A 22321-nucleotide genomic window follows, 5' to 3' on the forward strand; every position below is an offset into this window, starting at 1 on the left:
CAATGCAACAGAAGTAAAGTAAGTAAAAAACAATTACATATATGATTATGAACATTTATTTCAAGAGGTGATTTAAATGAATGAATTTTCCGGTCTAACCTTGACCCATGTATCCTACTTGTGCAAACAGAAGTCCAGAATGTGACCTGCAGTGAATTTACAGCCATGGTACTGCAGTTTAAGTTCATTGCTAGATACTTGAAGCGACATCTAATACTCCAACCGCTCGCACCTAAAACTTGCTGTGTCTTCGCATAAATTACACTTAAACAGAGGTTTGCTGTTACCGCGAGGTGTTGAGATGTGTAAAATGAACTCTGAGTTTATCTTGGTTTAAACAGTCATGGTGTTTCCCTGCTGTCAGCGGACCATGGCCCATAAGTCAGGACGGGGCTTGTCTGGCGAGCACCTCTCAGCATTCCTCAGCCCTCAAACCCCCGCAAAGTCCGACTCCCTCCCGCTCACTCCTAATCCCGTATGAGGGCATTGTGGGAGAGATGCCTTTTATCAGATCACATGTCTTCTCCAGGGGGGGCATCGATGATAAAGCTCTTATCTGTTCTGTGTAAACAGTAGTTGTCTTTCTCTTTTGTTTCGGTATTCTTTTGTTGAAACCTTATTTGCTTATTTGGCTGTTTTGTGCGAGGGCGGAAGTTGAGGCGAGAGGTTGAGTCCTGACTCCAAAGGTAGTCTGGTGCAAGGAGTGAGCAGAACAACAGAAAAAAAGAGAAGTGGTAACTGATGGGAACCGTGAGCTTTGCGTTTTGATTTCCATCTCACTCTTTCAGTCTCATGCAGTGAGGGCAATATGACCGTTCTCCGAGTCTCTCTGCATCTTTGGTCCTTCCATGGTTCCCTGCACGTACATCCAGCCAACCCACTGCATACTTCACCTTAGCTGCATGGTAAATAAGGGCTGTTGGAGTGCCAGATGTCCTTTCACATCTAATCTCTGGCATGGTACAACGAAATATGATTTAATGATAACTTCCAGCTTAACTTCCAGCCTCATTTATTGCAGGAGAAATCTAGTCACCACACCCAATTCCCAGAGGGTTTTAGACTCTTCAGTGAAATAAATAGTGTGCTGATCAAAGCATACACTTAATGTGCCAAAAACAATCACTTTTGGATCACCTGATGCATGCTAACTCGTGCTGCTTAGGCTTCCCATTGCTGTTATGGATGTCCTGAGGCCGCCAGGGGGGATAGAAAGAGGAAAGTCCTGGTTCATGTTCTGAAAGATCATTTTATTTCTCAGATGTTCCATTCCCCCCCACATATACCTGTAGTTTTATCTTATATAAAGCCTGAATTCCATTTATTTTTTGTAAAAGAGAGTTGAGTCATTTGAATAGATAGCTGATGTCTGCTTTTGCCAGATGTTTGTATTAGAAAAAACCCCAAAACATTTTGGGGTTTTTCAAACTTTTCACCTCTTGTTCCTTGTTCTGAAGTGCTGAAGACATCCTGTCTACTCTTTTGTAAACTGATCACTCAATAAGCTTTTAATCTCAGCCCAAGCTCATCCTTTTGGTTGTAGGTGCTCTCACAAGAGGCCTGCCAAGTAATAAACTCAAGTGAAATAACTGCCCTCACTGGGCTGGATGGAGTTCAACTGTACGATATGAAGGATTACGCCTCGTGTCTGAATATGAGAATCCTTTGTGCAGTAGAACTGTGTAGGATTTTTGCAGACAGTTATCAATCTTTCTGCCTGGTTTCTTCAAGGTAAGCCATCATTTGACTGAGCTCCTGTAAAGTTGTGCAATATATGCTATAAAAACCTTTATCATCTGTTTGATGCTGGCTGACAGAGGAGGTTCAGAGTTGAGAGATGAAAGCATGATGTTCTTGGGACCTTCCTACATTTTTCGACCATTTCAAATTAGCCAAATCTTCAGCCCCATTTTTTTTTCTCCAGTATGTGTTGCCTGGGCTTGACAGAGATTAGTGCTGACATTAAGAAACCTTGATGGTAATAAAACCAAATGTCGTCCATCTCCTGTAACTTTATGTATCAATTCTCATGGGCTTTGGACCCATGACATTTAACCAACTCATCAGGATGCATGTATGGGAGAGCAGGCAGCCTTCGAGAGTTAAGGTGGGGGTGGGGGGGGCTGCTGTAAAGTGGATTTGCAGGTGTGGCGAGGCCGACGGGGTCAGATAGACAGGTGAGAAGTGGCGGATCAGAGAAAGGCTTCTAGCACTTCTCTCTCTAGCTCGTATTACAACATATTCGTTTAATTGCAAGAATGACTTTTAAACAAATTATTTCCACATGGCCTCAGAACCAAAGCATGAGAAGTTCGAGAGATTAAGGACATAAAAAAGCTGGGTTCATAACACTATTGGGGCATTTGTCCTGTGGAGAAGAGGGAAAGTGATTGGCAGGTTCTTTGGGAAGAGAAAAACAGCCCTCCGGCTCCTATTATTAGGTGAAGAGCAGACTTTTCTTCTGTTGACTCCTGCTGAGGTCACTTGTTATTTCAAAAATACTTTTCAGTGCATTGAAATGGAAAAGTGCATGACTGCAGGAGGTCAACCACTATGCCAAGCACCAAACAGAATAATTCTTTTCAAAAGGTTTTTTTTTGTTTTGTTTTGACATGTTATTTGACCCATTGCAACTCGTGACACACTGTGAACACAATACATGAGATGAAAACATGAAAATATGCCATGATAGAAAAGAAACTCCTTTCTTCTTTTATTTTTTTAATTTGTCAAACCATTTGAGAATTTTCTAACAGCATGTCTTTTTCTCTATACAGACATTGACGAATGCTCTTTCGACCGTGCCTGTGACCACTCCTGTGTCAACTCTGCCGGCAGTTTCCAGTGCCTCTGCCATAAAGGCTATGTGCTCTACGGCCTGGCTCATTGTGGAGGTGAGGTGACACTTCTATCCACAGTAACCCCGTCCCCCGATACACCATCCATCCCAAGTCCATCACTCTTTCTCTAGATCCCACACCTTCTTCCTAACCCTCCATTAGCAGCTCTCATGTGTGGCGGGAAGAACACAATCCACTAGTAACGGATCATTTTATTCACTTTCGTAAAAAACTTCCGCTGCTTTGACAGCTCATACGGATGACAGAAACATTTGCGTTTACGTAAAGCTCTCCACACTCCGCCATGCATCTCGAGGTGGAGTGGGATCATGTCCGTCCGCAGGAGCAGGTACCTAGCCTGGCGTGGAAGAGATAGTAGAAACAGCCTTGGATTCAAGGCGGAGGTGCGTGGGCGCGCGCCAGATCTGCCCGGCAGGGAGCGAGAGGCCCGACGGAGCACATCAGGGTGTTGCGGCGGCACATTGATGTTGTGTGTATCACCAGTTAGGATCTGCTGCTGTCTCCAGTGCCGGAGGGCTGCACAGTAGGTGTGGGGCAGACACAGAGGAAGGCGGCGCATGCACTCGGAATACATAGCTTTGCAGTGATTTGTTCTCTTTTTTTGCCTGCCGGTTGACAGGTCTACTGTTCAGGAATGTTACAGTGGCAGTGTAGCATATGGAATATTACTGAGACTGGTGAGTGGGAACGTGTAAATGTATGGGGTCAGGGGATCTGCATAAACGCAGCGCTGCAGTTACAGTATGTCTCCAAAGACTTCAGCAATCATTTAATGAATTCTTACTTTCCAGTTGACACCCATGTATTGTTGGAATTACAGAATGTGTTAGACCGTGTGAACTGCCAGTTCAAGTAAGAAAAGCACCGATATTGAAAGGTTTTCTCATGATGGAGGTGATGGACTGTGATCAGGCCACATGGAGAGGGTGAGAGGAGAGGGTGGTCAGGAGTAAATGACTGGCCATACCATTGTTGAGGGAGCCAGTGATGAATGATTTCCCCTCCCTCTTCATCTGTGTTGTCTGAACTGTTAGATAACCCACAGATTTATGGCGCTCCACGTTGTGCTTTCTCACTCCCAGCGCTAACCAAGGTTATGTTATTCCCTGTGTGGCTTATCAACCAGAATATAGCTGCCAAACAATCCAGAAAGCCATGCTCAGTGTTTAACAATAGACTCACCCTAAACAACCCCAATTAGGTCAGTGACCTACTGTCAAGCATTGTGCAGAGGCCTGTCAACACTCCTCTCAACTTAGGCCCGAGACTATTTCCAGCCATTCTCCTACTTAGCTAGGAAAATAACCCAGTAATTTATACTTAATACCACAAGATGACAGACATTTGTTTCTAATACTAAATATTTCACAAAGAAACCCATTTTAGTCGTAATGATACACTCACTGTATGGAGAATTTACCTCAGTTGATCTGGCCGGAGTTGACCGCCACAGAAACTTCTGATTCTTCTGAGTGCTGGTCCTGACAAATGTATGCTGAATTTTCTTTCTAAAGATAACAAATATTATATGCATACTGATCCAAATTTTGGACCTCAAAAATTGAATAAAATCTAAAGATACTTAGCCACAATTTTTCCATGAAGTCACCCCTATTGCATGATAACAGGCACGGGCAATTGTTGAGTGTGGATGTCAATTTGAGTCTTTTTGTTCTATCCTTTTCTCTCTTGGCTCTTCTCTGCCGGTTTGTTATATGTGAGCATGCAAAGAAAAAGACAAAGAGAGATCAGGAGGAAGGTCGACAAAGATCTAGCAGTTTGGTTACATATCAAGCATGGGAGGAACAAAGAAGTCAAAACAACGGCTGCTGGCAGACGAGCCCGCTTTTCATCAGATATTCATTATAGTTCTTTGTCCTTTAAATTGAGTGCTTTGATGCAGAGGATAAGCAGCACATCTCCCACAGCATTTCTGAGCAGCTCTGGCAACGCATTGGCAAAACACAGTTGATGAAGTCATCATCTTCATCTGGGAGTACAGAGGCATGCAGACTGTTTTTATTCAGGGTGAATAATTGAATGAGACAAGGAAGAGCATTTCATATCAGCAGGCCACATCATCAATCACTGCCATTATCTCTGTCTCTCTCCCGGTGTCCGCGCCACTTATCCCCAGCCTGGCGCATCCTCAGCTCTCCCCAGTAAACTAATTTTCTGTCTGGCGTCCAAAGGCAGGCGGCCTGCATCTGGTTCCTGGATGGTTTAAGTGGTTTTAGTTCAGCTTGTGTGCTAAAAGGTGATTATAATTTACTCCTCGCCACTCCTCCAAGTCTTCCTCACTGAAGAGCAGCAGAAGTTTCGACCCTGAAATGCAATGTGGCGACATCAAAATGAGTAATTACTTCTGTTTACACGCAAACGCATTCATCTTCCTAGAATGTGACATCTGACAGGATAAATTAAACTGACCTCACAGGAACTCCTCATTCACAGCTGTCAGCTGTATTATTTCTTAATAGGCCAGTTTCTCTTTCATTTACTTCAAACAAAATTGACTCCAGCCCTTTTTAGCAGCTACATTCACTTGCTTTGAATGGACTGATGTATCTGAATTAATCTTGGACAGTAAAAGGGCTTTTTTCTCAAGTTTTGAAACAGAACAGTGCAAGAGTGTATGTACAAATAGTTTTTTGGTTGCAAGTTATGTATGTCTATTAAATATCAATATATTTACATATCTATTCACAGATATTGATGAATGCAGTATAAACCGCGGGGGCTGTAAATTCGGCTGCATTAACTCTCTGGGGAGCTACGAGTGTACCTGTCCACCAGGATTCAAGCTGCATTGGAACAGGAAAGACTGTATTGGTATGTACCATCGCTGCCCCCCAGTGGTTGGTTTACAGACACACGCTCAAAGTCACAACAGCTGCACATTACAGTTTTCTGCCAGCTACGCCTCATACCAGTGCCAGATCCATATTTCGCTTTAGGACAGCGTGTGATTCAGTGTGGGTTTTATCTTCCCTCAGAGTTGGTGAAATGTCCTCCTGGACTGGTCGCCCCGAAGGCCACTCTGACCTGTAGCAAGACGGGCAAGAAAGAGAGCTGCTCTCTTACCTGCGCCTCTAAAGCTCATTATCTGGCAGGTATGTTACTCCCTCTGGCCTGAACAGCAGCGTTTAATCAGAAAACAAACATATCAACAGAATTGTGATCAATTTTGTTTTGTTGGCCTATTAAAGAATTGAAAAACTTGTTTTTTTATCCTCTGCAGAGTCTGATAGCAGCTACTCAGTCAGCTGTGGCATCCCCATCCTCAGAGGGAAATCTCCAGCCAGGCTCAACACCAGCAGTAGTCAGAGCTGCATAGGTTTGCTGCCCTCCAGATTCATATAATTAAACTCTGCACAGTGTGTCCTCTTCAGTTGTGTGCATGCCTGATCGGGTCCTATGGTGCAGTGATGACAGTGTGATGTTGTAGTGTCCTCCCACCCACTGTGCTGTGTTTGCCTGTAGAGACTTTGGCCCCTCCAGTGAAGCAGACAGCCTCTTTCAAGATTAAAGATGCCAAATGTCACCTCCACCCTAAGCTGACTGGAAGGACGGAGGACAGGGGGCGGACACTAGGGCCAGGTAATTCATTCTCAGTTGTGCTGTTTTGGAAATGGGACATTTGTCCTGCAGGTGTAGCTGAATACATATGGTGCTGTATCTACCCATGCTATAATATGAATGAATTCCTGTCTGCTGCACTTGATCCATGCCTTCCAGAAAATGATGGATCTCTACTCTCGATCATTAATTATTACTAAATCACGAATGTCATATATACCTTACACAGTAATGCCTCACAGACTGTGTGATGTCATGCGCCTACAGGAGGTGGGCAGCCCTGCAGTAACTGCTTGGTGACATTTGTCAACCTCAAATGTGACTCCTCCAAGAAAGCTAAAGGGCGGCGTGCGCGCAACCCCTCAAACAAAGAGGTGACGCGCATCACTCTGGAGCTGGAAGCTGAGGTCAAACCTGGGGACACCACCGGTCAGTCTGGGCATTTGATCTTGTGGGCTGATTTTGTGATCATTATGGTATACAGGCAACGGGAAGTATCAATAATCGTAACACACAACATGCTGCACAGTAGGCCTACATATTAATTGCTCATCCTCACAATTCAATATATTAAATTATTTGGTGCAGCACAAATGTTAGGTTCAGCCATATACTTGTAACTGAATCATAGTATAGTACGTTTTTTTATCCATTACCAGGGAGTTGCAATCTCAGCTGCCTGAGACAGCGTATGGAGAAGCAGGTGAAGACATATATCAAGGCTCTCAAGAAGTCCATCAACCAGGAGCGCTTCTTGATTCGAGTGGCGGGGCTGGAGTACGAAGTGGCCCAGAAACTCCCCCAGGCGGCCTCTGGCCAGGAGAACTGTGGCCCGGGCCGAGAGAAGGACAGCGGCCGATGTGGTAAGACCTATTTCACTGTAATTTGTAGATGCAGTATTACTAAGACCTATGGGAATAAGAACTAAAAGAACTGATTGCAGCTGTCATGTGCTGCAATATAAGGTAGTGTGAGCTCATCTCTGACCAAAGCCTTTGTGGATATTTTCTCAGTCAGATGCTTGCCTGGGTCTTATTACCACGGCGAGCAGGAGCGCTGTGTCCAGTGTCCACCCGGCACATTTCAGGAGAAGGAGGGGCAGCTGGCCTGTGACCTCTGCCCCGGCAGCGACGGCCACGGGCCTGCTGGGGCACGAAATATCTCCTCCTGCGCAGGTAGCCTAGTTTAAAGTCCCTGAAACAATGGTTCACATTCAGTCCTGTTCAGATGTAGGGCTACCGTTCTGTATTGTAATCCTTCTCTCAATGTTCTTCGAATCAAATCCAGGCCAATGCCCTACGGGATACTTCTCCAGCGATGGGTTCAAACCTTGTCAGCCGTGCCCTCAGGGATCCTACCAGCCCGACCTGGGACGCACCCTGTGCTTCCCCTGTGGGGGGGGGCTGAGCACCAAGCGGGAAGGAGCCAGCTCCTTCCATGATTGTGAAGTCAAAGGTCAGCCTGTTGTCTTTTCATACAACCGGTGAATACAGTATATTGTTGTTGTATGTGCACATATATGAATGTAGCTGGAGCTTTTAACCAAAATATGTGTTGCATACTTGGCCGATAAAGCCTGATTCTGAACGAAAACATATGCTCAAGTAATCTACAATTTAGGCATTTAGCAGACACTCTTATCCAGAGGGACTTAGAATAAGTGCAACAGTAAAAATAAGTGAACATTCCTCATCAATAGGGTAAGTAGCCAGATAGTTCAGAGTGCTATGAAAATAAAAAGTGCTGTAACATTAATCAAGAAAAGTAAAAGAATAAGCTCAAAGTAGGCACACTACATCTGTAAAAACTAGAACACTGGACTCATCTGGGATCTACTTAATCTACTTGTCTGCTTAATATTTCATCTTGTGTTGTAACTAGTGTGTGTGTGTGTGTGTGTCTCCCCATTCCTGCCCTACAGTTCAGTGCTCTCCAGGCCATTACTACAACACCACAGTCCACAGGTGTATCCGCTGCCCACTGGGGACCTACCAGACCGAGTTTAGACAGAACTACTGTATTTCCTGCCCCGGGAACACCACCACCGATTTCGACGGAGCCACCAGCGTCTCCCAGTGCAAGAGTGAGTAGGAGGAGAGATGAAAATTACTGTTTGTGTTTTTTTTAGGCTTCTTAAATGTTAATTGGGATCTAATTTGTATTGTGTTTGTGTGCGTCTAGACAGAGAATGCGGCGGCGAGATGGGCGAGTTCACGGGTTACATTGAGTCACCTAACTACCCTGGTAATTACCCCGCCAACGTGGAGTGCATCTGGAACATCAACCCTCCCAGCAAGCGCAAGATCCTCATTGTGGTGCCGGAGATTTTCCTGCCCTCAGAGGACGAGTGCGGAGACGTGCTGGTCATGAGGAAGAACTGTGAGTGCCTGTCTTTCCAGTTGTTCTCTCAGTGGAATTAATTGTATAGATTAAAAAAAAACTACCAGACATCTACATTCAAATGTACCCTAATGTCTCCTAATGATACACTACCAGTCAAAAGTTTGGACAAGCCACATTTTTCTTTATTTTTACCATTTTTCACATTTTAGAATAATAGTAAAGACATCAAAACTATGAAATAACACAAATGGAATTATGCAGTGACCAAAAAAAGTGTTAAACTAATATCTTAAAATCTTATATTTTAGATTCTTTAAACTAGCCACCCTTTCGCTTGATGGAAAGGCAAAGGCTTTGGAAAGAAATTCATACATAGGCATCAACTTCACTATTTATATTTGTCTAAGAGACACATTTCAAGCATTTAAGTATAAGCCTTTAGATCAAAATGGCTTTAAGATAATGAAAAACCCTAACCCTAACCCTAACCCGAGTACATTCAGTCAGCGGTATCCAAACTTTTGACTGGTAGTGTATATTCACTTAGTCAAAGACACAAAGTCAACATTGTCCTTTCCCTGCCCCCGAAGGGTCAGCCACATCCATCACCACCTACGAGACGTGTCAGACATACGAGCGGCCGATTGCCTTCACAGCTCGCTCCAGACGTCTGTGGATCAACTTCAAGTCCAACGAGGCCAACAGCGCCCGGGGCTTTCAGATCCCCTATGTCACTTATGATGGTAAGTGGCTCGCCCATTAGTCACAGCGGTTGGTCGTCACCCAATCGGTGTTGTGTCTTATGCTGCATGTGTGTCTTTATGAATTCAGAGGACTACGAACAGCTCGTCGAGGACATAGTGAGGGATGGGAGACTGTACGCCTCGGAAAACCATCAAGAAATCCTCAAGGTTAGCGGTTTTCTGCCTCTGGTGTGCTGTGTGATTACGGAGCGTGTTACAAGCTTCATTTCCTGATGGAACATAAAAAAGACGATTTGGGAGAGAGAGAAGTGATTTAGTTAAGCAATAAGCCATGAGAGACTGTGCTTTATGGTGATTTTAGAACAGCCAAGTGGTGTTGTTAGGCACGAGCATAGTATTGAATGGCTTATTGGTTTTATAAAATTTCAGTAACACAGTTTCAGTAATTCTTTGATTTTTAGTCTGAAATAATAAAATGTTATTCTTCCACCAAGCAATTTAGTTTTTAGCTAAAGAAACAAATTAGTACCGGTGTGAGCGGTGATAATCGGTTGGCACATTTTTAAATGAACTGCTAATGTGGTCACAGGTGTGTGCTTAATAACTGTTATTAACTGTTAACGCAGTCGCAGGTGTGTTTAATAGCTGTTATTAACTCGTAATGTGGCCGCAGGTGTGTGTTTATCGTGTATTTTATAACAGCTTCAAACGTACCTCAGCCAATCAACGCTGAGGACTGTAACTGTCTGTTTTATAATGGAGCATTTACACCATTTTTTTCTTCTTCCTGACAGGATAAAAAACTGATTAAGACTCTCTTTGATGTGCTGGCCCACCCAAACAACTACTTTAAGTACACCACTCGGGAGTCCAACGAGATGCTTCCCCGCTCCTTCATACGTCTCATAAGCAGCAAAGTCTCCGCTTTCCTGCGACCATACAAGTAAAAAGGTCAAACAGCCTGTGAAGCACCAGATCGTGACCCCTCCTCCTCCTCCTCCTCCCCTCCCCCCCTTACAGGCCACATCCCTTAACTCTCACAGAACTTAAAACACAAAACAAACTATAGTTACGTTTTACTCTCTTTTCTTTTCCATGGGCTTTGACAACAAACAGTTCACTATGCAGACTTAACAAATATTGAACTTCATCTGTGTTTTAAGTCTTTTCAATTTCCCTTAAACACAGGTCTGCAGTCCCTAGCTTGAGCAGCGAGTGGGGATGTAGAGTGTGTGTGGGTTTGTGTTTCCATTGTCCTGTGTGATTAAACCACAGAAGCCAATAGAAGCATCTATTTCAGACAGTAGGAGTGATGTTTGTCATGTGTGGTTTGAGCTAGAGCTAGTTATTGCATTTGCTTAAATGAGCGGTCCGATTCCCACTCCACTCCTACCATAAGTATGACTGTTGTAAGTGTTGTGTAACCTTGACTCCATCTTCAGTGTCTGTGTGCCATCCTCCAGGAGGAGCAGTTGTTCATGTCACATCACAGCTGCATTCCAGGTCATTCAAAGCCTTACTATATTTGAGCTCTTAGAGCAATTTCCTAGGGTGTTACTGTTAAAACAGTTAATCTACATTTTCTTCCTTCTGTCCAGACTGTACAGGTGTTTTCCAGCCTTCTTCGGATATTTTCTGTCATTCTTTTTCCAAGTTAACTTAACAAAGCAAATGAAAGGTAGTTTATCATTCCAGAACATGATGGACATTTTGGAGATGAATTACAAGCCTGTAATTGTGAGAGCCACAGAAATGAGATAAAGTGTCTTTGTGGAACATGCCTCTGAGAGAGAGAGAAATGTCTTTGAGGGACATAATGTTTGCTGCTTCTTTTAAAAGGTCACTTTAATTCTTCAATCTCATATTGTCTTTCTGATGTATCCTGACTTCCACCACACTAATAGTCTATAAGTTTAAAAGAAAAAGGAAGATCAGAATATGAAATACAACTCTACTTCTTATACACAGTAAATTGATAATCTCACATTGCCTGTCTCTGTGAACTACCAGTTTTATAATGTTTTTATTTCAATCTTGTAAATAATGAAAATAAATTAGACGAGGGTTGAATTCTTTAATCCCAATTTGCTTGAGCAGGACCCCAAAAATCACTTTCTGCCCTTGGATCTCCCACCCATCTCTAATCCAAAGACACCCAGCCCCCCCTCCAAACACCCCAGTCAGATTTTGTCCTGTCCCAATAAAACCAGCTGTTCCAAAGACTGCTCAAGAGGGCAGGCCAAGTTGTTTTGTGCACTAGATGTAGAGCCCGTCATCCTTCCTTTTATAGTACAAGTGCAATGAATTAAAAATAACACTCCTTAATTTTGGTTACACCCTGTAGTGACCCATAAACAATGCTTGTGAAATGTGTTTTGTGTCTCCAAGAATGTCACTCCCTCGTCGAGGCAGTTACATTTTGCAGTACACAAGGGCTTCCCTTGTCAAGACTCGACTCTTAGTTACAAATATTTATCAGTCAGTATAGGCAGAAAATGTACACTAAGGAGGATTGCTTTATGTTTCAATGTGTTACTGCTCTCTTATCCAGAGCAATACTAAAAACATTGTTTGAGTCAGTCAGTGTGTAGTAAAAATTGAATATTTGTCATGTCTAGAAAATATTCTTTGCTGTAAATTTCAAAAACACAGTGACCAAAACAGGGTAAATTAATGTACTCAAAATCGACCACTTTGCTCCAAGTTAGGATCTACCAAATCTTCAAATAGTTCATCTCACCACCACTGCAATCAAATTGTTACAGACAATTGCATTGTCAATGAGCTAATGACAATGATAAAGCCTAATCCTTATCCTGTATATTCAACCCTTCAAAGAAAATTAAAATTAGTCACTGCTCAATATCTAATGAATTTCCCTGGGAGGATATTTTTCCCACTTGTTATGTAAATAATATTTCAAATTGTGTACCGTACACTACCTTTAGTTGCAAGCGCCTGAGTTTTAGGATGACAAAGGGATTTTGACCACATTGTCAAACTAGAAGGCAACAGAAGGTCAAGCCATGAAGGCCTCATCAGTTTCAAATTCAGTACATGTCTAATTTAAAACTCCCAACTTTTTTCCCCCCTCATGTTCTCAAAAATCCAGTCATACTGCCAGTAAGTCACTGATTGTTTAGATCTAGTCTCCCATCTGCTTTTAGATGTGAAGAGCAACATCCCAGTGTTCACCCTGCCAACACAAACATTCCCCTCCCACCGTAATTAGTTCCCTCCTGCAACCTGATCAATGTTTTTGTTTTGAATTGTTGCCTTTTAACAAGAGTTTGCTATGATGTATCATAGAGTTGATAATGATATTTGCACTTGAATTGTTATTGCTCATGTAAAGAAATGTCTGGATTTTGTATTGTCTTTTTAAATGAATGGAATTGGTGTTCTTAATTTCTTGTAGCTTGTTTGTTCATGAAATGCTCACTCACCGTTTTAGTCTATAGAGATGATACACATAACATTATCGACTGTAAAAACTATGTACAGAGGTGAATGAAACAAGTTTGTACTTGTTACTGCCCAAAACACTTATCAAAATAAACATACTGTACTTCAGCTTAATTTCAAACATTTATTAATGTCTGTATAACAACTTCATATATCACAAGTTTCATCATTAGCATGTTAGAGCCATACAGAATTTATCCAGAAGTGCATCAACAAAGGCAAATTTAAAAGACAATTATTTATTTTAGACAGCAGAGACATTGTTTAGCTTAGCTTAAAATAGACCATTTGTTTTTCAGCCTTGAGCCCAGACACTTTTCTCCTGAAATTGTGCACTTGAATGGTCTGAATAGCCTAGACTGGGCACTGTAGTTGCACATCTCATCTAAATAATCATGTTTTAGATCCTTCGGTACATGCGACGTGCTGAAAAAGAAAAGAAAACAGGTGATAATCTGCATTAAACAGCTGTCAGAAGTAATCTAGGTAAACGTTTTACCAGTGTGTTATGAAGATGTAATAAAACAATTCACACGTAGAGCAAGAGTTGATTACTTACATCTGCATTTGGGAAGAGCAGGGATCCATTCACCATCAGCACCACAGGTCACACTGCTTGTGCCGACCATCTCATAGCCCCAGCCACACTCGAACGACACAATGTCCCTATATTGATACGGCGTGCTCTTCGACATCCAGGAGGCGTTGGGCACGTTTGGAGGGGGGCATATCATTTCTGTAATGAGATATTCACATCAGGCAGCCTTCAGTTTTCATTCTACTAGTTTCAAATGTAGAAAAGGCTTTGTAAAGAATGATCTGTCAACAATAGCATGTGGGACCTTTGCACTCAGGAGGAGGTGAGCTCCATGTCCCATCCTTGGTACACCATATCTCTCTTCGTCCAATAAGTGTCCCCACGCGGCACCGATAGCCAACCACACTGTTGTATACGTAAGGCGCGTCCTGAGTGCCTGTTCTCTGAGAGTTTGCCACTTCAGGGGGATCAGCACACTGTACAACTGGAAGACACATTAAGGTAGTTTTGGCATGACTAAAAGGGATTAAGGAATATTAAAAAGCCACCTGACATCACTTGCTTATGATGATAGTCTACCACACCTTCACATGTAGGAACACGCCCATTCCAGCCGTCACTCATACAGGTTCTGGTTCCCTGTCCTACAAGCCGATACCTGGTGACAAGGTGGATAAAGAATCATTTTCATTTGCACACAGGATAAATTAATGCAAAAGGATAACCATATGTAAAGCAAGCAGCACAGCATTAGGAAATTTAGAGCATTTCCTCACCCCTCATCACAGAGAGCCGTAGCAGTGTCTCCAAACTCTGCTCCAGTGTACATAAACTCTCCGTTAATAATCTCTCCTGCAGAGCCGCATGACTTCCCTTTGGGGATGGGGGAAAAAAAAAAAGTTTCATTTACAACAGTAAACAAAACTACTAAAAACGCATAATCAAGCTGCCTTCCACAGATAAAGAGGATGCTGCGACTGAAAACATTTTAATCCATAGATATTCAACACTCAATATAACCATGATGGACTGGTTACAAAGCATAATGTTCAGCACGTGTCTGACAGGGTAGATCCAGCCAAGCTCAAACAGAGGTTTACTGGACATTCTGACACAAAGTAAAAAAAATATTTTTAATATGCATTTATGTGCATTGCATTGAAGAAAACATGACAGTACACATGTCAGTTAAGTGTGTAAAAAGCGCCATGATACCTTAAAAAGCCATAACTTTGATTATGGTTACTATGGTGATTCTACATCACTGTCACACTATACTATGGCGATTCTACATCACTGTCACACTACACTAATCACAACAAGATGTCCTCTCTGGTAATATTGCTATGATTAACACACTTAACTTTCTGCAGATGCATGACATTCACTATAGAATTCAAAGATCTCAGACCTAAAATCATTAGGTCATCAGCACTTCTAACGATGCTGCTGTTCAAATAAAGCATTGTTAAAGTTCTTACGTTCACATCTCATCAGCAACGGTGTCCATTGTCCATTGTCACACCTGCGGTACCTGCTGCCCCCTACTTGAGTGTATCCAACTTCACACATGTAACGGACTTGGTCCCCAGACGAGAAAGATGTCATTGTAATGTAGCTGTCAGCGAGGTGGGCGTTGGATTTGTTGATGGTTACTGGCACACCACATGTACCTAGTAAACAGATTGGCATTTTAACCATTTGTCATTTGAAGTCTGACCTCCAAACGAAGCCCTATTCCATAATCCAACATGTCAAATTACCTTTTACATAGAGGCAAGTGTCAGTTTAGATATACTAACCCTTTACTCTCCCACCCCCCGCACTACTCTTATCTGAACTGACTGGAATTTGCCATATTGCCAAAACACAAGCGAAGAATTGAGTTGGAAAAATGAACTCTCCTTCATTGTCAGGTGACTTACCACTAGAGGGCAGACACCGAGGGAGCTGAGGCTGCCACTGGCCACCAGGGCCACAGGTGACCTGCTGGGACCCATCCAGCTGGAAACCCTGGTTGCAGGTGAAAGTCACAGTCTGCCCCACCCGGTGCACTGCAGCATCTCCACTGCTCTTCACTCCATTAGCCACTGCAGGGTTGGAGCAGGTGGTTTCTGCCCTTTTCTCTGCAGAGATCAAAATGACATTAGTGACTACAACACATTTTTCAAAAACTATGGATGCCGTTTGCAGACATGCTCACAGACAAGATTTACTTCAGTTAAAAAGGCAAGTAAAGCAAATTAAAATTTATAAATGGCTACAAATTTGAAGTCCATTTAAGTGTACAGAAGTGAAATGCAGATGTCATACACAAATGACCCCAAAACTTAAAAATTCTTACCCGATACACATTCAGGAATCGCAGTCCACTTCCCATCCTTTGAACAGACGACCCTGCTGGGGCCTTCTTGGCGGTATCCCCTGAGGCATCTCACAATAACGACCGAGTTAATCCTACTGTGCTTGTTTGAAAGTGCGCCATGAGCTATCTTCAGCTCTGGGCACTTGGGCCCTACAAGAGATAAAGAATAAAAACACTCACTACAACCCAGTAGATGAAAATGAATGTATTGTATGGCTTTACATTGTACAACCCAGCATTAATTTGCTTAATTGTATTTGCATAATGAAAGGGATATGCATTTTTAAATTCACTGACAGACTTTTTGTCATTTTTACTTTGATGTTAGTATGAGTAGATGGTGAGGAAAAATAGTGACCAAATACCTCAGTGATGGAAAACAATACAGTTCTTTCCTTGTTTAAAAAGGGTAAACAGGGTAGAATTTTATCAATCTCTGATAATATTCTGTCACCCTTGTGAGCTGCTCTCCATCAGTTTTATTACATTATTCCCCTTCTGTCTGCTTCTAACACCCAATTTAATAGTCTACAAAATGATTTTCTACAGGAAAACAAGCTTGGAAATCTCAAATTGGACCAAATGCAAAAGTTAAGCAGATCACTTGGGCCAATATTTGTAATAAGTCATTTTTTGAAAGTACTCAGTAATGTCACAGTAACATCAGCAAATATGTAGCGTCTTCAATACTGTAATAAGACCATAAAATATAATCATGGCAAGCCAATCAAGAAGATGGAAAAGGAAATTAAGCACTTTAGAGACATACAATAACCCTGAAATGAGAAATGTTTATGATCCAAAAGATGGTAATCTACAACTCCACATGACAAAGACAAACAAAAAGACAAATCACACACATACACTCACTCACATGTGCACTTTGGAAGAGGTGGGGTCCATTTTCCATTAAGCCCACATGTAGTGGTGGCTGATCCATTCAGCCTGTAAGGCTGGTTACAGGAGAAGGACAGAGAGTCTCCGTGCTTATAAACGGATTTTAATCCATTGATCACTGTCAATTTATTTCGAGGACCTGCCTTGGGATTATCACATGTGATGTCTGTTGGCGAAAGACACAGAAAAGGCAATGTTAGAGTTTGATGCACATTCCTTTATTATTTTATTTTTCAAATATCCTGTGCATTTCATAGCCTCAACACTAAATTTAATCCTAGACCTGTTCATATGCAGCATGATAGGAGCAGTCGTCATGCTCGACCTCACCATTAGAGGGCAAACACAGAGGGAGCTGAGGCTGCCACTGGCCACCAGGGTCACAGGTGACCTGCTGCGATCCATCCAGCTGGAAACCCTGGTTGCAGGTGAAAGTCACCGAGTCTCCCACCTGGTGCACTGCAGCATCCCCACTACTCTTCACTCCATTAGCCACTGCAGGGTTGGAGCAGGTGGCTTCTGCAGCAGCCACTGCACCACCCTCTGTTTGTATAAAGAGCAGTTAGGACATCATATAATCTATAAATAACTTAATGTATTGGATGTTTTCATGTGCTGCTATTATTTGAAGTTTGCATGATTTATGGGATAAAGTGGCTTATCATTCTTCAAAAACACCAGAATCAAAAACATTCATGCCCAATGCTAAGGCAAATTACCTTTGTTTACTGCATCATTACCATTCTTTAGTAATGACTGCCTGCCACTGACTGCGACCATGTGCGGGTCTCTACAGCAGGACTGCACCCAGTCAAGCCTGTGCTCGTCTGTTATACAGCGGCAGACCTTAACGAACTAAGGAATATGCCACTTAATACATTAGATTGTGTATATTATGGGGTTGGCTAATCCTGGATAGGCCGACAGACTGGATGTACTTTGTGGGCGTATTACACTGTCAAAGTATCAAGAAATGGTATGAGCCTGCTGTCAGACAAACTTTTCATTAAAATTCCCCCAAATCCACAACACCTGAGAACTTCTGCCACTTCTGTCAACTTCTTGGAGAGATGTACAGTACAAGCAGAAGGGTAATGCCTCGTCAGACAGGGGCTTTGACAGAGGCAAATTATCCAGATTTATTACACTATCAATATTGAAAATTAAACTGCTTCATTGCATCTGCAAAACATCACCATGTGAGTCAGCACAGGCAATCTTTGTCCTCATACATTAAAGTTGTATTGTTTTTTTTTTCTTGTTAGATTAAATTTGTCTTTTTGCACCTTGTAACAAACTAGTTTTGTTAAATGCACTTTACAAGTCAATTTGATTAGTTTTTTTTATTAGGACTGTAAAATATTTTACCGATAGTAGAAAACAAAAACATTTACTGCAACTTGTTTTGCCAAGTACGCTCATCTTTCACCTTCACGCTGTGTTAAGTTCAAGTGGTATTTACCTACTCACCCTTGAAGAAACAGAATACCGCCCACTGAAATTACCCCTCACATGTACTGCCAACCATAGGGAGTAAACAATAATTCTGGGTTAAAGATAATAAGCCAGTGTTAATGGTATGCCAGGGGAACTGCTGCCCACCTTCACACAAGGGGAATTCACCAGTCCAGCCAGAGCTTTTGCATATCATATACTTTGTTCCTTTCAGAGTGTATCTGCAAACACAAAGATAAAGTCATACACAAATTTAGAATTTAGTTATTCTGACAAGTTTTAGATTACCTCCTCAGACACAACTTACCCGTCGTTGCATACTGCATAAACTTTGTCCCCGAGGACCGAGTTCCCCTCGTATATTAACTGCCCATTGAGTAGATCCCCAGCATTTCCACATGATTTCTCTATTGAAAAGAGAGGGAGTACATGGCCAAATCAGGGCAGGAATCATGAGTGAAATGTGCCTTGCCAAGTAAAAGACAGAGAAGTCTTTATTTTACACAGAGTTGCAAAACAACCCACAGAGGCTGCTGCAAAGCCTATTTGCCAACCTTAGTGGGTTTTGCCAGAGGGACCTGAGGGGAGTCATTATGAAAATGTGTCAATTACGAAATTTACAGGGAGACTGTACTTCTGCTGGAAGGCCCAGGTTCAAACACCCATAACAGCAAGTGTCTGCCCTGCTGAAGTGTCCTTGAGCAAGACACTGAACCCCTATCAGCTCTGAGTGCCGTTCTGTAACCGACCCTGTGATTACTGATCCCAGTAATCACAAAAGGTTTTCCATTATTTGAGTACAGTCTCATATTGGGTTCAAACTAGCCTTGGTCTCGACTCATTGTCGGTACTCGTTTGTATTTTACTGTACACAGATAGAATCAGGAAGGACAGGGGAAAGAAAATTACAGAAAAACACGGGTTCACTCACAATGTGCATCTAAAAGTGTGAGTATTTGTTGTGTTCTTTTATCTTTCTATTTTACTTGGTTTGATTCTTTTAATGCAGTGCATTTTGCTTGTTCTTTTATATGAATTTTATCTTTTCATCTGTGTTCTATTGATGTAAAGCACTTTGAGCTGCATGTTGTGTATGAAAGGTGCTATACAAATAAAGGTTATTAAATGGGCTTTACATATGGCAGTCTTTCCAAGTAACAAGTTGCTGTTCTGTTTCTACTACATCTTTAAATTTTCCATTTGCCATGTGTTGTTCAATATTTGGTTGCAGCCCATTTAATAAATAAAAAAAAGAATGTATTATGTATTACTGGATGTGCAAATCCCTCAGTAGGATCAACAGACTAAATATGGACTGTCATTGTGGGGCTCTACGACTCACTATAGGACATAAGGAAAATTCACTAAAAATCAACTCCCCAGAACTATTACTATGCATTTACTTGGTTTCTGCTGCCAAAGATGAGCAAGCCTTAAAGCAAGAAAAAAAAACAAGACTGTTACAATTTCCCATTTGGCAGACACTTACACACTAAGCAATTATAGTCCATCAGGTGAGAAGGTGTTCGCTAAAGAACTGAGTCTTTAGCCTTTACTTAAAGATTGAGAGGGACTCGGATTGAATGGAGTTTACTCATTCCACCACCGAGGAACCCCAGAAGAGAAGAGAGACTATCATACAACAGCTCCATTGATTCTTGGGGAGGAAGACATATTTTCCAATTTATAAATTATCTAAAAGAGTTTTTGTGTTCACCAGTACTGACTGAACCGTTTCTGTTCACCCCATCACACAGTACAACAGGCTCCCTGCAGAAGCTTTATAAATACCCTAGCAACCTAGCAACCACACTGGACGCCATGTTGGAAGGCCACTGAAAGTTATAACGGAAGACCTGCAGTGTATATTAAAAATAAACAAGTGATTTTCTACCCATTTAAGTTTGCCTTTCACGCAAATAAAACCTTGCTGTCTTACAAAAATGTAAGGCTAAGTGACCTAGCTAATTTAATTGATTTACAGCTGTGTAAACAATGACACTTCTTTTGTTTTGCTATGCACTGTTGTTGTGCATGCTCGCAAATATTGACATTTCTTTCTCTAAAGTTTAGTAAGATTTCTTTTTGACCCCCAACTTGGTATAGCCTAGCAAGTCTTTTTTTTTTTTTTTTTTAAATAACCCGCCACCAGATATGGAATGCTCTGAGCAGACCTTGATTGCGGTCTGCCTTGACGTCTTTACGACAGATTGTGGGCCAGTTTTTGTTTTCTTTTTTCTGATAGTTGTTTTGTTGTTTCTCCTTGATATTTGGAAGTCTACACAATGATTTATCCCCCCACCACCTCCGTTTTACTGGAACAGTCAACCACACTGTCACAACAACAGCTTAGTGTGGTTGCAGCACCAGGTCAGATAAGGCAGTTGTCTTCCAACATGGCCGCTAGGGGGCTCCAGATGCTGCTGTAACACCCATTCACTGTTTGTACTTGGAGTAACTTTGAGACTCTCTCCTTCCCTCCTAGACGCTCTAACTTTTGAGAGAAGATTTACTTATCTTCACAATATTTCGCCCTTTTTAATCCTGGACCGGGTAATATTATGCGTAGTACTTACTTCCGCATTTCAGTGTCAAAGTTGTCCATATGCCATTGACACACTGCACAGCGCGGCTGCCTCTGGATGCAGTGAAGCCCTCGGCGCAGTCATAGTAAACCTTTTCTCCGTGGCTGAACTTCTGTCTCGCCGTGTATTTATTGTCCAGTTGGGTGTACATATATGCCGATGGCCTGGCGCATTCCCTTGACACTTGGGCTATTTTGGAAAATCAGTAATTATCATTAGATAAAGTAATTATCGTTAGTTAAAGTATCAAAGCAGTCACAAGTGCGAGATGTTGATTTTTCATTTACCTGAAGCATGCAAGGCAAACAATAAAAACACGATATTCCATCCATTCATCATGTTTGTCATCAGTGTAAATCTGTGCGTAAACAAATCCTCAAAGGGAGATTGCAAATGCCCGCAGGAGGCATGGGTGAAGCACTTTATAGAGGAGGGGTGGCAAAACGGGAGCAGCCCAAGAGACCAGCTGATTGAAATAAAATCATCAAGACAGGGCCATGGCATGGAAACAAGATACAAGCAGTGGCGTGCACAGACTCTGACCGAGACAATGGCGCAAATCTGTAAACGGGGACTGTTGCAATAATACTAGGGTGCCGAGGTTGAACATCCTGCACAAGGGAAATACTTCTGTAAAAATACCCTTCGGACTGATTATTATATGCCTGTTTTATCTTAGGGTGATCAGTGTAAGAAATGCCCACTTGGAAAGTCTTATCTAGGGCTGCAACTAACGATTATTTTCTTTGTCGATTAATCTCTCGATTATTTTCTCGATTAATCGATTAGTTGTTTGGTCTATAAAATGTCAGAAAATTGTGAAAAATATCGGTCAGTGTTTCCCAAAGCCCAAGATGACGTCCTCAAATGTCTTGTTTTGTCTACAACCCAAAGATATTCAGTTTACTGTCATAGAGGAGTAAAGAAACCAGAAAATATTCACATTTAAGAAGCTGGAATCAGATAATTTTGACTGAATTTTCTTAAAAAGTTACTCAAACCGATTAATCGATTATCAAAATAGTTGGCGATTAATTTAATAGTTGACAACTAATTGATTAATCGATTAATCGTTGCAGCTCTAGTCTTATTTTGCTCTGTCACAGATTTTACATCAACGTTCCCATTAGAAAAAGTCCTTAGGAGTCACTAGCAAAGTAGTAATAGGATACCTTATCATGTGCCTAAAATATAAGAATGGTAATCATATCATTAGGTCTAGTTAATTTGTTATTTTTAATAACAAACTTAGCTGAATTGATACCATACCTGTGGCCCCAGGCCTCCAAGGGCTACGAAGTGTAGATACATTTGAACTGAAATTTAATGGTAAATTTGCATTTTCACACAATTTGCACAGTCTCTTGTCTATCTTCAATAGTTGCACACTGAGAAACTTTTTGTATTTTTTTCCCAGTATAACTAGGAAAATTCTTGACTAGGTAGGTAATACCTGGGGCAGATGCACAACAAAAAGGATCGAATGGTGATTTGGGAGACTAATCGAACACTATGGTATCCATAAGATG

General features: G+C 41.8%; 2 protein-coding genes across 4 annotated transcripts in view; one reads left to right on the forward strand and one right to left on the reverse strand.

The window, feature by feature from the left end:
• scube3 (signal peptide, CUB domain, EGF-like 3) overlaps nucleotides 1-11590 on the forward strand; it is a 62379-nt gene extending 50789 nt beyond the window's left edge. For 2 of the 3 annotated variants that reach the window (XM_071543488.1, XM_071543490.1), the window contains 14 exons: nucleotides 2778-2894; nucleotides 5571-5693; nucleotides 5858-5974; nucleotides 6103-6198; nucleotides 6345-6461; nucleotides 6708-6869; nucleotides 7100-7303; nucleotides 7454-7615; nucleotides 7728-7895; nucleotides 8362-8523; nucleotides 8622-8819; nucleotides 9374-9526; nucleotides 9615-9694; nucleotides 10282-11590. In XM_071543488.1, coding sequence (XP_071399589.1) covers nucleotides 2778-2894; nucleotides 5571-5693; nucleotides 5858-5974; nucleotides 6103-6198; nucleotides 6345-6461; nucleotides 6708-6869; nucleotides 7100-7303; nucleotides 7454-7615; nucleotides 7728-7895; nucleotides 8362-8523; nucleotides 8622-8819; nucleotides 9374-9526; nucleotides 9615-9694; nucleotides 10282-10434 — 2012 coding nt within the window. In that variant the 3' untranslated portion in view covers nucleotides 10435-11590. The remainder of the gene's footprint in view (nucleotides 1-2777; nucleotides 2895-5570; nucleotides 5694-5857; nucleotides 5975-6102; nucleotides 6199-6344; nucleotides 6462-6707; nucleotides 6870-7099; nucleotides 7304-7453; nucleotides 7616-7727; nucleotides 7896-8361; nucleotides 8524-8621; nucleotides 8820-9373; nucleotides 9527-9614; nucleotides 9695-10281) is intronic. The other variant, XM_071543491.1, reaches the window with a different exon arrangement.
• A 1502-nt stretch (nucleotides 11591-13092) lies between these two features.
• Nucleotides 13093-21177, reverse strand: LOC139664601 (complement receptor type 2-like). The gene is made up of 14 exons (XM_071543492.1): nucleotides 21080-21177; nucleotides 20784-20981; nucleotides 18515-18614; nucleotides 18355-18428; nucleotides 17083-17295; nucleotides 16730-16918; nucleotides 15835-16005; nucleotides 15416-15616; nucleotides 14972-15163; nucleotides 14267-14363; nucleotides 14075-14148; nucleotides 13795-13974; nucleotides 13512-13688; nucleotides 13093-13378 (listed from the first exon to the last, which is right to left on the reverse strand). Exons 1-14 carry the CDS (start codon nucleotides 21138-21140, stop codon nucleotides 13353-13355), a joined length of 1953 nt encoding a protein of 650 aa, XP_071399593.1. The 5' UTR covers nucleotides 21141-21177; the 3' UTR covers nucleotides 13093-13352.
• Nucleotides 21178-22321: the final 1144 nt, after the last annotated feature.

The sequence above is a fragment of the Centroberyx affinis genome, unplaced genomic scaffold (assembly GCF_046629955.1).
Source record: "Centroberyx affinis isolate AG114_WGS23_722 - 3 ecotype Tasmania unplaced genomic scaffold, CSIRO-AGI_Caff_v1 ptg004325l_1, whole genome shotgun sequence".
NCBI lineage: Eukaryota > Metazoa > Chordata > Actinopteri > Beryciformes > Berycidae > Centroberyx > Centroberyx affinis.

Excerpts from the sequence above, each read along its gene's own strand:
- LOC139664601 (XM_071543492.1), bottom strand. The coding sequence starts at position 21,140 with ATGACAAACATGATGAATGGATGGAATATCGTGTTTTTATTGTTTGCC. Across the intron at positions 16,006-16,729 it reads ACCTCTTCCAAAGTGCACAT|GGCCCAAGTGCCCAGAGCTG; the intron begins GTGAGTGAGTGT and ends TATCTCTTGTAG. Across the intron at positions 14,149-14,266 it reads ACGGCTCTCTGTGATGAGGG|GTATCGGCTTGTAGGACAGG; the intron begins GTGAGGAAATGC and ends CCTTGTCACCAG.